Consider the following 14,542-nt stretch of genomic DNA (forward strand, 5'->3'; position numbering starts at 1 on the left):
TACTGCTTTGAAACTTCTATTTTTATCTTCAGAAGTATAGAATCTGACCTAAAAATTTCACATGGGGATATTTATACTAGCTACAAGAGATTGTTTTAATCAGAATGTGTTTGAAAGATTATCTCACATTCTGCTGGTAGACCCACTGAAACACAGTTATTACACAGTATAGAAATCAGTATCAACACCACCTCCTCAGGCATGCCTAGTCAGGACACAGGGAGGTAGGAGCTGCCTGCCAGTGATTTAAAGGGTAGCAGCTTTGGAACGCATTTTAGCAACAAGGCAGGGGAGAAATCACAAAACACAAGGTATCTCCCCAGTTTGCTTTTAAAGTTCAGAAGTAGTGCACCATAAAAGTGATCGGGTGCTTTGGGTTTAAAACTGAACAAACTCAGGTGTCCCTGCTGATGCTCAAGGCAGATTGGTCTAGAGAGGTAAAATCAACTTCTAAACTCTCAGCCATATCTGCAATCAAAAGCCACTTCCAGGAAGCTTTGCTCTCCATGTCCACAGTAGCCAGGATCTGGATGCCCACCACCCCTCTCCAGCTCCCCCCTGTCCCATCTCAAGCTCTGCAAACCCAGATGGCCCCATGGCTGTTGTTCATGAAGGATCAGTCCTCTCCAGCTCTTGACTGGTCACTCCAGCCTCATGTTTCATTGTCTTATCCCCAGAACTGACATTTATTTGACAGCCCCCTGCAGTACAACCAGATATTCATAAGAACATGGGATTTAAGTTAGAGGGGGTCTCAGAATGCTCTAGATCTAGTTCTTGTAAATATTTCATATGGTTCCAAGGCAGGTGATCTGCAAGGGTAAAGTCATGTTAGTAGGAACACACCAATGTCCATCAGTTGTGGATGCGCCTTTAAGAAGCGGAGAAAAAATGAGATCTAAGATCAAAATATCAAGGCCGTGGTACTTTCCTGTACTTAAAACAAAATCAATGAGAAGAGACATACAGCTGGAAGGAAAGCTAGCTTGATATAATCACAGTAAATTAGAAGTCTTTTAAGGCAACGGATGGTGTATTTTCTTCCTCAGAATCAGGCATTTCAAACATTGACAGACCTAGCAAGGCACAATCGATAGATCAATTCCTTTGTGAACTATTAATTATATATATCGCTGATGAATAATCATTTAATTAGCATAATGGGAGGCCTCGGTGAAAAGCCTGTCTACCGAGTGTACTGGACCTAAAAATAGCAATAGTCTTTCAACCGTGAGGCTTTGCATGAAAATGCTATTGCTCAACTTCTGGCCTTAACACTTGTCACATCGCTCGGCCAACCCAGAGCTTTGCTAATGAAGCTTTTCCCCTTTACCACAGCAGTGCTGCCATACATAATTAGTTCCTCTAAGCCATGGCGACAAGGGTTCGGTAGGGATTACCTGGATCAGTTCATCAAGCTCGGTTGCATTCACGCAGGAATGCTGGGATACAAACGTCTGCTTCTGAATCACGATGGTGGTTCTCTGGGAGGTCTCATAAGGCTGCTCCAGGGCTTTAAATACTGTTGCTCCAATTATTAAATACACCACTACCACCAGGAAAATTGTTGAGACCGTCTTCCATTTCATAACATTAATGGCCGAATCACTTTCCTCCCGTGAAGAGAGCACGGTAGGCTTGGTGGAAAAGGATAGTCTGGGCTTGGAGTTCTGAGTGGCCGATTTCGGATCCAGCAAGTCAGGTGCCGCCACTGGCAAAACAGAAAAGGGAAGTTAATTTTTACAGCCCCACTTGGGTATCAGCAACTGAACTTCTTGCCAAGGTCGCTTCTAACTGGAATTCTTGAACTGTTGAATCTTTCCCTTAAATCGCATGGCTCCTCACAACAAACCTGCTGTTCTGACTAGTGTGATCCATTTTACAAGCGCACACACACATCTGCAACGTTTTCTACATGCATCTGCTCCCTCATGATATTCAACCATTTCCAAACTGCAGATTTCCCCGACACTCTTGCATTTCATTACACTACTGTAAGGTGGTATTTTGCTGCAGAGATTCTTTACACTCGCTGCTCTCTTAAGCACTGCTAAGCAGCTTTCCAGCTGTGCTCTACTTTGGCGTTACAGAAGTAGCAGAAGCATACAAATCCTTCTTTCCCTCTTCTATTTTGTCCTGCGTGCAGACAAATGCTCTCTGAGAACACAATCACATCCAAACTCCCCAGACACGACCATAAAAACAATACATTGCCCATCATACCAGCCTTGAAGTGTTAATTGCGTATCAGTTACACCTCTCAGAACGGAACAGTAAACCATATGTGTACTTACTGGAAAAGTCACCCATATTTTAGAGTGTGCATTTTTATTTACTTAAAATAATGTTTTAGTCAAACATTTATACATTTATTTAAGCATTTATACATTAAAAAAGTATGTTATTGACATAAAATAATTTCCTAACCCCACCGGGTTAGGAAAAGAGCAGCTGAGCGCGTTGTCAAGTACCTCAGTAATCCATGTGACTACCAGCAACTCTCTGGGCACTAAAAACAAACCCACCACATCAAGCGCAGGTAAAGGTCTCCTGTGGGAAGATGGCCCCAGCAGCTGACCGCACAGGCTATATTTGAAGTGCTTTGAAACACAAGTACATGTTGAACGGCCGCCACTACGCTCCCAGCTGCCGGTGGGAAAAGCCCACATCTAAATTGAGGGAAGACTCCCTCAGGCCAGCGAAGTGGGACACGGCCCCAGCACGGGTGGCGGCGGTGCGTGGCTCCTGAACACCCGCGGGCTCAGGCCTCCAGCCCGGGCTGATGGGGAACCCCGCACAACCCACGGTCACGCCTCCCGCTGCCCCACGGGCAGCCAGAGGATGGGCACGGTGCCCCCCCCTCCCGGCGCCCCACACCTTAGCGGAGGACCCGGTTCCCCTCTCTCTGCCCCTCCGAGCCGACACACACGGTGCCGGGGGACGCGACGCTTCCCTGCCGCGGCCGCTCCCCGCTTCCCACTCGACCGGGGCCGCCGATCTCGCCGCCCGCCCGCCCGGAGCAGCGCCGACCCGCCCGGCGGCGAACAAAGGAGCGGGCACCGGGCACCGCCGCTCCACCGCCCCCGAGCAGCGGCCGCTCCACCGCGCCGGGTGATGCCCGGAGCCGCGGCCGGCAGGGATGCTCCGCGTCGGGGCGCGGTGCGGAGCCGGGAAGGGAAGGGAAAGCAGCCGGGCGAGGTACAAAGGGGCCCGGGCCGCCGCGGCGGTGCGGGGAGCATCCCGGGGTCCCCCCTCCCCGCGCAGGGGCGCATGCAGCATCCGCAGGACTGGGAGCGGGGAAGCACGCCATTGTGCTCGTACTCACTTCTTATTTACCGACCCGGTGCCCTCTCCTCGCTCCACGGGCAGGCATTTTTTCAGGGCTTGGGTAGATACAGTTAGAGCAAATTAAAAAAAAATATATATAAAACCCATAAAAAAATAAGAAAGGAAGAAAAGGCAGGAAGGAGCTGACCGAGGGGAAGAGGCTGACGGATGGGTCTGGAGGAGAGGGAGCGGCAGGGCGGGCTCGCTGGCAGCGCGGATCCAGCCGGCTCCCCACGGCCCCGGGGCGTGCGAGGTGCCTCACGGCGCGCATCGCGCATCGCACATCGTGTGCGGAGTGTGTGTGTGTGCGAGCGTGAGGCAGTGAGTGTGAGGCAGCGTGTGTGAGGCAGTGTATGCGAGGCAGTGCCTCTGTGCAGGCAGTGTGTCTGTGCAGGCAGTGTATCTGTGCAGGCGGTGTGTCCGTACGAGGCAGTGTGTAAACGTGAGGCAATGTGTCCCTGCGTGCTCCGGCGCTCGGAGCGCACGGAGCACCCCAAGCCCGGCGATGCCTTTTGTGGGGTGCCGGGCAGCCGGGCTCCCCCCCCCACACACACCTCCCCGAACCCCTCCGCCCGTCCGCCCCCCCCCCCCCCCTCCTCGGCAGCGGGGGCAGTTCCGTGCCCCGGCCGGGCAGCGGGCAGATGCTGCAGGGGCGCGGGGAAAAAGATGGAGGCGGGAGGCGGGGGGGAGGCAGTGCGGTACCTGCGGAGACCCGGGTCTCGCCCCTGGAAACGAGCGAGGAGAGAGGCGGGAGGGAGGAGAAGGCACCGGCCGCCCCTCCGGCGAGGCAGGACCTGCCTGCGGTACTCCCCAGGCGGGCGCCTCGCCAGGCTTCCCGTGAACTTTGGGACGGGAGGAAATGTCACGGCGGCGGCAGCGGGGGGACGAGCGGCCCCTGGCTCCCTCCTTGCCGGCCTGGCCTGATTTTTAACCCGTGTGATCAGCAGCAGCGCGGTGCTTTAACACAAGGAGTTAACTAGGTGGGAGCTGGAAGTCAGGGATGGTAGCTGCTCTCCTATCGCACGCACCGCCGGCGTCCCGCCTCCTTCCATTTTAGTCTGATAGATACATCAGAAATGCTGCTCCAGCTGTGGTTTCTGACACTAAAAAGCCTGAAATTGCTCTTGCTACCTCTGCCACGGGCTAGCTCCCCGATTTCCCGGTCATCTGTCACTTGCGACACTATCGGTTGTTCACACCGAGGTGATGAACATCTACACTCACTTAAAAGACAGAAGGGGATCTGCCAAGAGAATCCCAAGCCTGGTCCCACAGCCACTCCGTAAAAAGTCTCTGCAAACACGTTACAAAATTACTGCCTATAACAAACGGGTGCAGGGCACAAGCATTTAAAGCTGAGGATGTAACTGCAAAATGGCCAAAGTTAGTCATACATGGGGTGCTTAATGGGCTATAATCATGCTTAAACCAGCAACACCATCAGCAAACACTTTAGAAGTCACTTATTTTAACGCTTCTCCATATCAGTGTGACATAATACAAATGAGTGCAATTCTGACTTCCTTAGGACTCCAATTTCAGCAGCAGCAATCAGGCCAGTATTCCCCAGAGTGTTCACGTATCTCCAGGGGTGCAGCAGAGGTCAGGAAGCTGCCTTTGCTATTTCAGGTTGAGCTCACTGCTCCCCATCACCACCAACCAACAAAGAAGTCGTCGAGTTAGAAGAGCTGTTGGGCCCAATCCAACTAAACCTTTGCAAGCAGACCTTCAGTCATACAGTCCACTTCACCAATGTAGTCCCAATCCTCAAACAACACAAGGGTGGAATGCCCGCTCCTGCCTATTGATATTCCCCTGCACACAGGATTCCCAAAGGTGAGAAATTTTAATGCCTCTTTCTTTTTTATTCCAATTAAAAAAAAAAAAAAACATCATCTTTCCCCCTTTCTCCTGAAAATATTTCTTAACTGTTACCCTATGGGAAAACAGGCATGAACATTTTCCTCCATGCTGACCTGTGTCTGTATAAAATATTGTGGAAAATTGTACTACATGCCTTTCTTTAGCAATCTAAATATTTGGAACAAGGTTTTTGTTTTTACTTGAGTGTAGGAATTATTATTAAAAGCTGAAAAAGGGTCAGACTTACTGCCTATAATTTTAAATCAGTGGGAAGCTTCCCAAGAGCTTCAGGAGGGTTTGGACCAGCCCTTAAATGTAGGTATTCCACCCCAAAGGGCAGAAAGCATGTTGAGATGCACTCCAGGAACGACTGCATTGGTGCCTTCCCTTTAACAGCTGAAGAGCTGTCTCTGTGAAAGTAATTATTTCCATTCACTATCTAGTAAATATCTCCAATGTCTACTTTCACTGGGCTGATATTTTCCACCTATTGTCACACTAGATACAATCCTCAGCTGGAGCTTACATAAATTGGACTTGAGCTGTGCTTTCTCACTTCTATCAGAGAGATACACACTTCCACACACGGCAGTCACCTTTAATGACAGACATCTTCAAATCCAGCAGGAAAGCCAGTGCTGTACAACAAAAGTGACCGTGGATAGCAGCTCCTGTTTTCTGGAGACCTTCTATAGCCCCAGCATTTGTTCTATGAAGTCATGCCCTCCAGTATGTTCATTGCAATGTACACCACGCAATAGTGTGTGTAACCATTTTGCCCTCAGATTTGGAACAGACCAGTTTGATGCATCAGGCCTGAGCTTTACTAAACAAACACACTCAAATGCAGTGTGTCACTGGCAAAACATACCACCAACCAACACGGATGAGATTAAGCAGTAAAAGAGGCTGCAACACAGAGCTCCAACCTTGCAAGCAAATGGGCTTGCTGCTGAGCCAAAGAGATTTATCTGAACAGATTAAAGAGGAAAGAAAAAAGGCCTGTAAGATTAAGTACATGCAGGTTTGTGCATTTCATGCTAATATGAGTAAGACTTACGAAGCAGAAGACTGTCAAATGCTGTCTAAAACTGTATTGGCATGAGTTTGGGATGGCCACATTACTCACAGACGGTGGGTGCTGGAAGCTGCTCAACTCTTTGAAATGTTAAAAGTAGTCTCCACTGAGAGAGTCAGGCATGCAGCATGCAGAGGAAGTCAGAGTTGCATGATAAACATAGCAATCACATATTCATACAAATAACAGCTGTAGATGATCTAAATATAGCTTCAATAGGACAGGAGCACACTTGTAAGGAAACAGTTATTCCAGAAAATAGCACCCTTGAAAGACCAACTTAAAAAGAGTCCACAAAGTGCCCTTGATGCTATCGCTTTCTTTTCCTTTTTCCAACTGCAGGAGCAGTTCCTTCGAAGGCCACAAAGAGCACTTGCTTTGTGCTGGCGCAAAGGGCTCCTGCTAAACCCTCACTTCTAGGTGCAGTAAATGCTCTTCCTCTTTAACTGGCTGCACAATAGGAGGTGCCACAGGTTCCAGCCTTCTTCACTCTTATTTAGCTGTCAAGGATTTCTACATTCCCAAAGGACTGTTACGAAGGCTTCCAGTGAAGGTATTCATGCAGGCACCTATTTAATTTGCCACAGGGGATCTGCACCTTTGATCAAACAGTGCATCACTACAGGCTTCAGGTCTTGCAGTGGACACAGCACCTTCCCCTCTAGAGCAAACAACACTTCCTCATGACGTGAGTGAGAAACCTCTGCCTCTTTTCAGAATGGGCCAAACCATACACCCAGTTACAGCCAAGGATAATTCTTTACTACAGCTAAGTTCTATTACAACAGAGCTAAGCAGAAATACTACCAGACTTATTCAGTAAGTTAATTTTAAGGCTCATTTTACTTATTCAATGGGACTTACAAAGTACTTGTCTCTTGACTTCTTTGGAGACATTAAAAGATCTCTGTCAGTTCTTTATGGATAATTATGACATTAAGGCCATGCCATGTTACTCTATTCTGCCATTAAACCATTAGTCATGTCCTGCTATGGAAATTTACACTAAGCGAGAAATGGCATACACTCTGCTTCTCCTTTGAGAAGACAGACCATGTGCTTTGCAGGCAGTAAGGACACAGGGCTGCTCACCGTGACCATGCTGACACTGCGCCCACCCAGCCCACCACCAGCATCAAGAAGGCAGGAGGCAGGAGACACAGAAAAGTGATACACAGCCCTCATCTGCCTCTGAAAGTAGTAAAGCCTTCAAGCAGTCCAATTTAAAACGATGTGATCAATTCTAGTTCATGTTTTCAAATGAGTTAAGCATATGTGCTGCAGCTAGAATATGTATTAATGAGTTTTACCTCACCAGCAAGCTATTACATCTACCATGAGTGTCTGCCTTCCAGTGTGACGAATTATTTGCTCCTCAGAAAAGCCATTGTTTCTCACCTCATCAATTACCAGAAAAAACGTTTACATGTGCCCATCTATTTTCATACAGCTCAGCTGCCAGATTTAATTAGGTTCTAATTCTTTCCATTGCTAGGAATTCTTATCTATTTATCCATGTGCAGCGAAGTGGGAAGTTGTTTTAGAACCCATAAAGTATTTGGTGCTGTAACTAATATCGTGAATGTGTATTTTTCTTTACTGGATTGCATATCTCCCCGTGGGTTTCCTCCCTGCCTGTGTCATGTTACTGGACCTAATGGGATTTATCTGTTACATGTTCTGCCACTGTTTTTTCATATTTGCTTCTCACAAATGTGTTATGCTTGGCCAGCTTCGGAGGCAGCAATTATAACCAACTTTTCAATGCCTTTCTCATCAATGCTAAATGTGAATTGCCATATGTCACCTTTATTATGGATTATTCATGCATAGGAAAAATGCACTACTACTATGAATTGCTGATCTCCTCGAGGGAAAACTAGTGGTGCTGTGGGATGATTACAAAATGGTTTTCTGTCATCATCAAAATGTTCTTCAAAACTGTTGGTTTGTAATTTGTGTTTCATTATTGCTGGTTGTGGTCCCTTCCAAACAGGAGACAGACAATGGAAATATCTAGATTCTATATCTGGCTGTCCACACACCCGTTAGGACCAAGCATGCAACTGTCCTCATAGATTTTCATGGTGCTGCTGGATGACTTACGGGGTGGAAACCTGATCTCAGTATTGTCTTTGCAGGCTGGAAAAAAGCGTGGTGTATTTGGAAAGAAAAAGATTGTGTACGAGACTGCACACACCAGGGCTGACAAGAGAACGGCCAGAGTTCATGCTGATGCTAAAGGGAGTTTTCCTTGAGTAAGTAAGCAAGTGCTTGCTTTTAAACTATGTCTTGAGGAGCTGAGGATTTGATTTTTATATTTGGAAAGTACTACATCCACATTTGAGGGAACTCTGGAAATAGTGAAACAGACGTATGGCACAACAATCTGTAAATAAAATAAACTACAGAGGACCCTGGAAAACACCTAAAATAGCATTTGTGCTATTCCTGGAGAGTAATCCACAAATACAATTTGGAAGTAACTAAACAAACCAGATAAAGACAAGAGAAAATAGCCCTAAATCAGTATCATGCAGGGATAATGAAAGAACTTGCTAGCAGAAATAAAGTATACAATGAGGACATGAAAAAGGAGAACATTAAGTATCATCTCTGGTTTAAAACCACCAGGCTTGCTTTACATGGCAGTAGCCATAAAAGAAAATGCAACGAAATCAATGAATTCTTTTCAAATGTGCACAGAAGACTCCATTTCTCCATTTTCTGGCAGTCTTTGCATATTCAGCTACATCTGGAAAAGATGCTACAGAGTTTGTACAGAAAGACACCATTTGGTAGTCTATTATTATTATTGTTATTATTATGTAGCTTGTTCTAAAGCTTTCTGCTGTGATAAAGAAACCACTAGCGCTATGCAGGCAGAAAGCTTGGTGACCAGAGCCCAGTTTTCACAAGGTGCTTGGACAGCAAGAAGCATAAACTGCTACCATTCAGATGCATGGTGCATTGGCATCGCTCAACACTTCCATCTTTGAACACTCTCCCCTGTGTTTTCTTTGAAGTGTAGTAGACCTTGAAGTTCTGGGCTTGGTGGCTTAATCTTGGGCTGGCACCTATGGATGGTGCTGGCAGGAGAACAGGCTACAGGTTCATACTCATCTTTGCAGCCTTAATGTATCTGCTAATCTATCTTCACATTTTTGCTAGAAATAAAGTCTTTCAGTTGTGTCGTGCCACTGATGCTAAGCATGCAAGGAAATAGAGCCACTGTTTGGCCGTTTCCTGGTATATTTTCAGTTGTTAGAGGGAACATTAAAATCTGGTCTCTGGCTCCAAGGACAATGGAGCTACAAAATGTAGGGGAAGATTGGCCCACACTTTCCCTCTTCGTATAGCAAATAAAAACATATCCCAGATGTAAATACCCCAGGCACTAAATAGAACCAGACACTCTTAGGACAGCGACTGACGAGAAAGCTACTTTATACAGCCCCTTTACATAAACCAGCTAAAATCATTAGGGGGAAATTTCCATGGCATTTTAGCAGCCTAGACATGAAGGTTTTCCTATTCCTAAAATCCTCCACAACTTCACATTTTTATAATCACTTGCCAAAAAAGATCACTTGCTCTAGCGCATAAATGTGCAAAGTGAGCTTATAAAAAGTTATTATGCCAGTATAAAAGGTATTCTTCAATAAAAATGATTATTTTTCTGAATTACTTCTATTGGCAACACATATAGCATAATCCCTGAAACGATTTATGTCAACTTTCAGTTGGGTTTTTTTTGTTAAAAATGGGAGGATACCCATTTAAGAAGCAGGATTGCCAAGAAAAGTTAATAGAAAAGCCATAAGGAAACCAATTCCTGAAATTATTGCTTTCTGAGCTTTTCATGTTCTCTCTCCTAACAACTTCACATATTAAGGGGATTACTTCAGGCTTTATCCAGGAAGAGCATGTCAATAGAAGAAATGCAACAAAAGCAGTGAGTAAGGAAGCCTCAGGCTAAACATTTATATCAGATTCTGGGGGGGGCCCATTGCATATTCCTTTCTTTATTTTAGAGGGAAGATCTGATGGTTTTTCTCACTCATAAGAAATGGTCCCCAATATTTGGGAAAGTCAGCTATAATCACAATACTAATAAAGTAGACTTGTGGAGAAAATATCCCTAAGTTACAGGGTCCCAGGGAGTAGGTCCTGCATCTTGCTAGCAAATATACAGAAAATCCAGGTGTGGTGGATTTGGGATATACCTGTATGCCACAGCAGAACCCCACAAAAGGAGCCCTTTGGGAATTAGAATCAAATATGCTAAGCACATCCATGGCATGTACATGTTGCCTCCAGTTCTGGAGTTACCTCTATGTCAGCTACTTCGGATTTTCCTATATTATAATGCAGGGGACAGAGGTGGTATTAGACTTGGACACAGGCACCTATATGCAAAATTGGGATTCCCAGACCACTATTTCTTTACATTTCTGCTTGGCTCAGTTTTCACCACTGGTGGGTTTCAGCAAGTTTTCTGCTTCCGGACACAAATACACTTCCTACCATGCTGCTCAGCACTAATGGCTTTCTTATACCCAGTTGATCCAGAAAATAAGCCTTTCTTACTTATCTCCTCAGGGGAGTTTATTTGGCTTTTCTGGAAGTCCAGCACAATAAACTTCATGCAAAATGTAGAGATGATTACCACTTGCTTTTAAAACAAATAGAAGTCTCCACTAGATTTTATGCAATAGTGCAATGATTAGAATACTCTCTCAGGACGAAGAGAAAAAGGACTCTGTTTCTTCTGCATAAAGGAATTTAACTCCACATTTCAGCTTCCTGGAGAAAGCCTGTCACTCAGACTTCCCCAGTTCCAGCAAGCCACGCATAGAAATCCCTGATCCTAACACATTACTGAGCTCAAGTGCTCTGTCCTGTGTCTGAGCCTGGTCCCTAGCAAATACTACTGAGCTGTATTTTTTGCTCTCACATATTGTGTAAAATAAGGTTTACTCTTCAGTGTTATAAATAGTAATATACTTAGAGGGGTGCTTAGAAAGTTTAACCTCCCTTGCCACCAGCAGAAAGAGCTTTACCAGGAACAGGTAAATGATCTGTTTATGCCCAGAGCAAGTACTGAGCTTGTTTTTCCTCCCTATTATATAAAAGGTTTCTTCAGAGTCAGTTAGCTGCTGACTTCCAGCTGAGCCCACACTATCACAGAAGGGTACTCCAAAGGCATCTTTATATTGCAAAGACCAACCTGTGGCAGGCAGGATGCAGCAGAAAACTGGATCCCAGCCTCAGAGGGCAGTGGCAATTACTTTGGAAGTTACTTTGGTTTAAGTGCCTACTAGCTCCATGAGAAAGACAAATCATCCTGAAGCCTAACTAGAATGAGACATATCTACAACATGTTTTGTTGTTTCATTTCTCATACCTCTCTCAAGATATATTTCTTTTATTATTATGGTTGAATCTTAACTTCTTAGTATAATAATTTCACTTCTGACTGAAAGCTAGTTAGAGCAAAGATGGACTTTGGTATGACTGATGAACCTCAAGCAGCCATCTCCTCAGTGTGCGGCAAATCCTTCAGTGTATGTCAGTGGATTCTTACAGCCCCAAGCAGCCCAAGTGTCTCATCCATCTTGTAAAATTTAGCCTGCTTACTGAAAAAACAGACTCCAGGTAGGAGATTAGTCCTCCACTATCAATGTTAATCAGAACCTACTCAGCTGACATACCTCCCTAAATTTATGACAATCCCATAATCCAGGAGGTATTAAAGAGCTCTAATGTAATCCAGTTTTTCCTGTAGAATTCAGGATTCATGAGGTGGGTAAAGGACTGAGGGAGACAGAGAGAGAAAACATTCCTATTTTTGTGCTTATGTATTCCCTTGGAGGAGGAAGACACAAGTTCCTGCTCCAAGGACTGTTTATGCATTTTAACCAATGACAGCTTCAATGGAAATTCCAAGTATAGAAACAAATTACATCTGATCACTCTACAGATATTTATCATTAATAGTCATCATCAGTCTTAGTCAGAAAACAGTACACTGACAACACCTCCCTTCAAATTCTTTCCCAAGTTCAATTGTTTGGCACGCAAGAAGACAAACCATCAAGGATGCTGCAACACGCAGCAAATTCCTGCTAACTCACTTCAAACAGAGCAATTAACAGAATTAATCAATTTGAACTGAATGAGATCAAAGAAATCTCCCATCAGTTGACTGTTTAGAATAACTGAAGGAAGATTAATTTCTGTCCTAGTGTTCTCTTGATCCCAATTGGTTGTTGATGACAGAAGAGTAGAAAGAAAGCTTTTTATCATCAATCACTTTCATTATTACTCGAACACCCGCTGTGTACAAGGATACACACATTCCTCTATATTTAGACAAGAAAGCAACCTGTCAATAACTGCTGACCTATTAGCCACTCAAAATGACCACTTAGGGAAGAGTATATGCACAGTAGATGCTGTCTAGAATATTCAACAGAAAGCTATATATGGAAAAACACAACTTATATTTAAAGTATCAAACCCATCTTTCTCTTAAAGTAAATAACATTAAAGGGATATGTATTACTGATAAACCAACAGCAATGCATCCTTCAACATACCCCATTTTACATAGGCACACATCTGTATTGTCCACGCATACCGCATTTGTACACTAGCTGTAAGTTCTAATTATTACTATAATACTAAAAACATATCGATATATCATAAGGAGTTTATAATACTAAAATAAATATTAGTAGCTTAATTAACTTGTTTATACACTCGTATAATGCAACAAAGCTAGAGCTATCACTCACTGAACAGACTACTGGCACTGAGATGCGTGACTTTCTGACCTGCAGCATGGACTCCCTATCTTACTGCAATCATACTCTGGACCCCTTACTACAGACATACTGTCCTACAAGATGTTGCAGTAGTAAAGTCTGGAACTGTACTTTCCTTAGACTCCTATCAATTTAATGCTACTGAATGTAAAATGTCAAGCTGGAGGCTGGAGGGTCACCAGTTTATGGAAGGAATTACATGGTCTAGCTGCCTGCAGTAAGAGAGGACAAGGGCAGGTGACTTGGTGTTTCTTCCACTCCAGATTGACATCTTGTCAGTTACTATGTATTGATGTGATCTTGCTGACTTAGATTACACCACTGTAAATAAAGTCAGCCCAGCTTTGGTCATTATCTCTTGTGATTTTGCCTTGGCTGTTATGGGCTTTGGGCTTAGGCAACACAGAGTTTTAAGAGTCACTATGCTCTGCTGTGACGCATCTAGCTTTGGTTAACCACAACAGATGTACACCAAAGTTAGAGCCTGAGTTATAACATATGGTTAGAGCCTGAGCTCCTTGTATAACATATGGGGAAAGTCAGCCACCCATGAGAGGAACTCACAGCGGTCTTCCAGGAGTTGCTATCAACCAGCCTCAGGGCAACACTACAGGAAGAGTACTAAACCCTGTCAAGCACTGGGATTTAAGTCTCTTGAGGAAGGATCCAACTGCACCTCAGATTCCAGATGTTGTTTGGTGAGCTTCTTCAAGTACTTGACAAGGATGGAATAAAAAGGGAGAAGGGATGGAGGAAAGGGAGAGAGGAAAGAGGCAAAAGGCAGTACTCAGTTGAATTCAGTAGCTGAAGCATCCGCTCAGGAGACAGGAGAGGAGATCTGGTCCCACATTTTCTACCTCCCTAAGAATGCTTTAACCAGCAAGCCATTGGGTAGTGTATTCTTAATTCCCCAAGTATTTAGCTTCTTATGATTTCAGCAATAAAGCATTTACTATTGGCACCCGTGTCCTAACAGGCCAAAAACTGAACACTTTTATTCCGGTTTTATGCATACGTTACTCAGGAAAATTCCCATCGACTTCAAAGGAAGCCTGAAAACTTACAGGCACTCAGTTCCCACATTATCTATGGCTATGTCTGTATTTATGTTCCCATGCATGGCTTAGCATGCCCCAGGGTCCTGCTCCACAGAGCGTTCAGACCAACGCCCGGCTACAACATGCCCTGGCTCATGCTCAGGTGCGGGGCTTCAGCTTTCCTTGGCATGGGAACTGGGTCTGAGAGGTGAGGGGACAAGGGATCAGCACATGCCTGGGTCTTGCCCCAGTACAGCAGTGGCATTCAGCCTGCATCTGCTTCGGAGTGGGAAGGACTCAGACATAGCATGACCAGAAGTAGTCGACCTGCTTAAGAAGTCTCTGTGGGTGTTCAGCAGAGCACAGCTCTCAGAAAACACCAAGTGCAGGAAAGCTCAAAAGACAAA

At 45.0% G+C, this 14,542-nt stretch overlaps 1 protein-coding gene across 3 annotated transcripts in view; it reads right to left on the minus strand.

The window, feature by feature from the left end:
- Nucleotides 1-14,542, minus strand: part of KCNK2 (potassium two pore domain channel subfamily K member 2) — a 104,361-nt gene that overhangs the window by 74,818 nt on the left and 15,001 nt on the right. The window contains exons 1-3 of one of the 3 annotated variants that reach the window (XM_061475441.1): nucleotides 4,030-4,345; nucleotides 3,326-3,383; nucleotides 1,401-1,711 (exon numbers count right to left, since the gene is read on the minus strand). In XM_061475441.1, coding sequence (XP_061331425.1) covers nucleotides 1,401-1,711; nucleotide 3,326 — 312 coding nt within the window. In that variant the 5' untranslated portion in view covers nucleotides 3,327-3,383; nucleotides 4,030-4,345. Of the gene's footprint in view, nucleotides 1-1,400; nucleotides 1,712-3,325; nucleotides 3,650-4,029; nucleotides 4,346-14,542 lie in introns of those variants that run through there. The other 2 variants (XM_061475440.1, XM_061475439.1) reach the window with 2 other exon arrangements.

This window comes from Pezoporus flaviventris, unplaced genomic scaffold, assembly GCF_033815535.1.
Source record: "Pezoporus flaviventris isolate CSIRO_AGI_PZ_B2104156 unplaced genomic scaffold, CSIRO_AGI_Pfla_v1 ptg000083l, whole genome shotgun sequence".
In the NCBI taxonomy this organism is placed as follows: domain Eukaryota; kingdom Metazoa; phylum Chordata; class Aves; order Psittaciformes; family Psittacidae; genus Pezoporus; species Pezoporus flaviventris.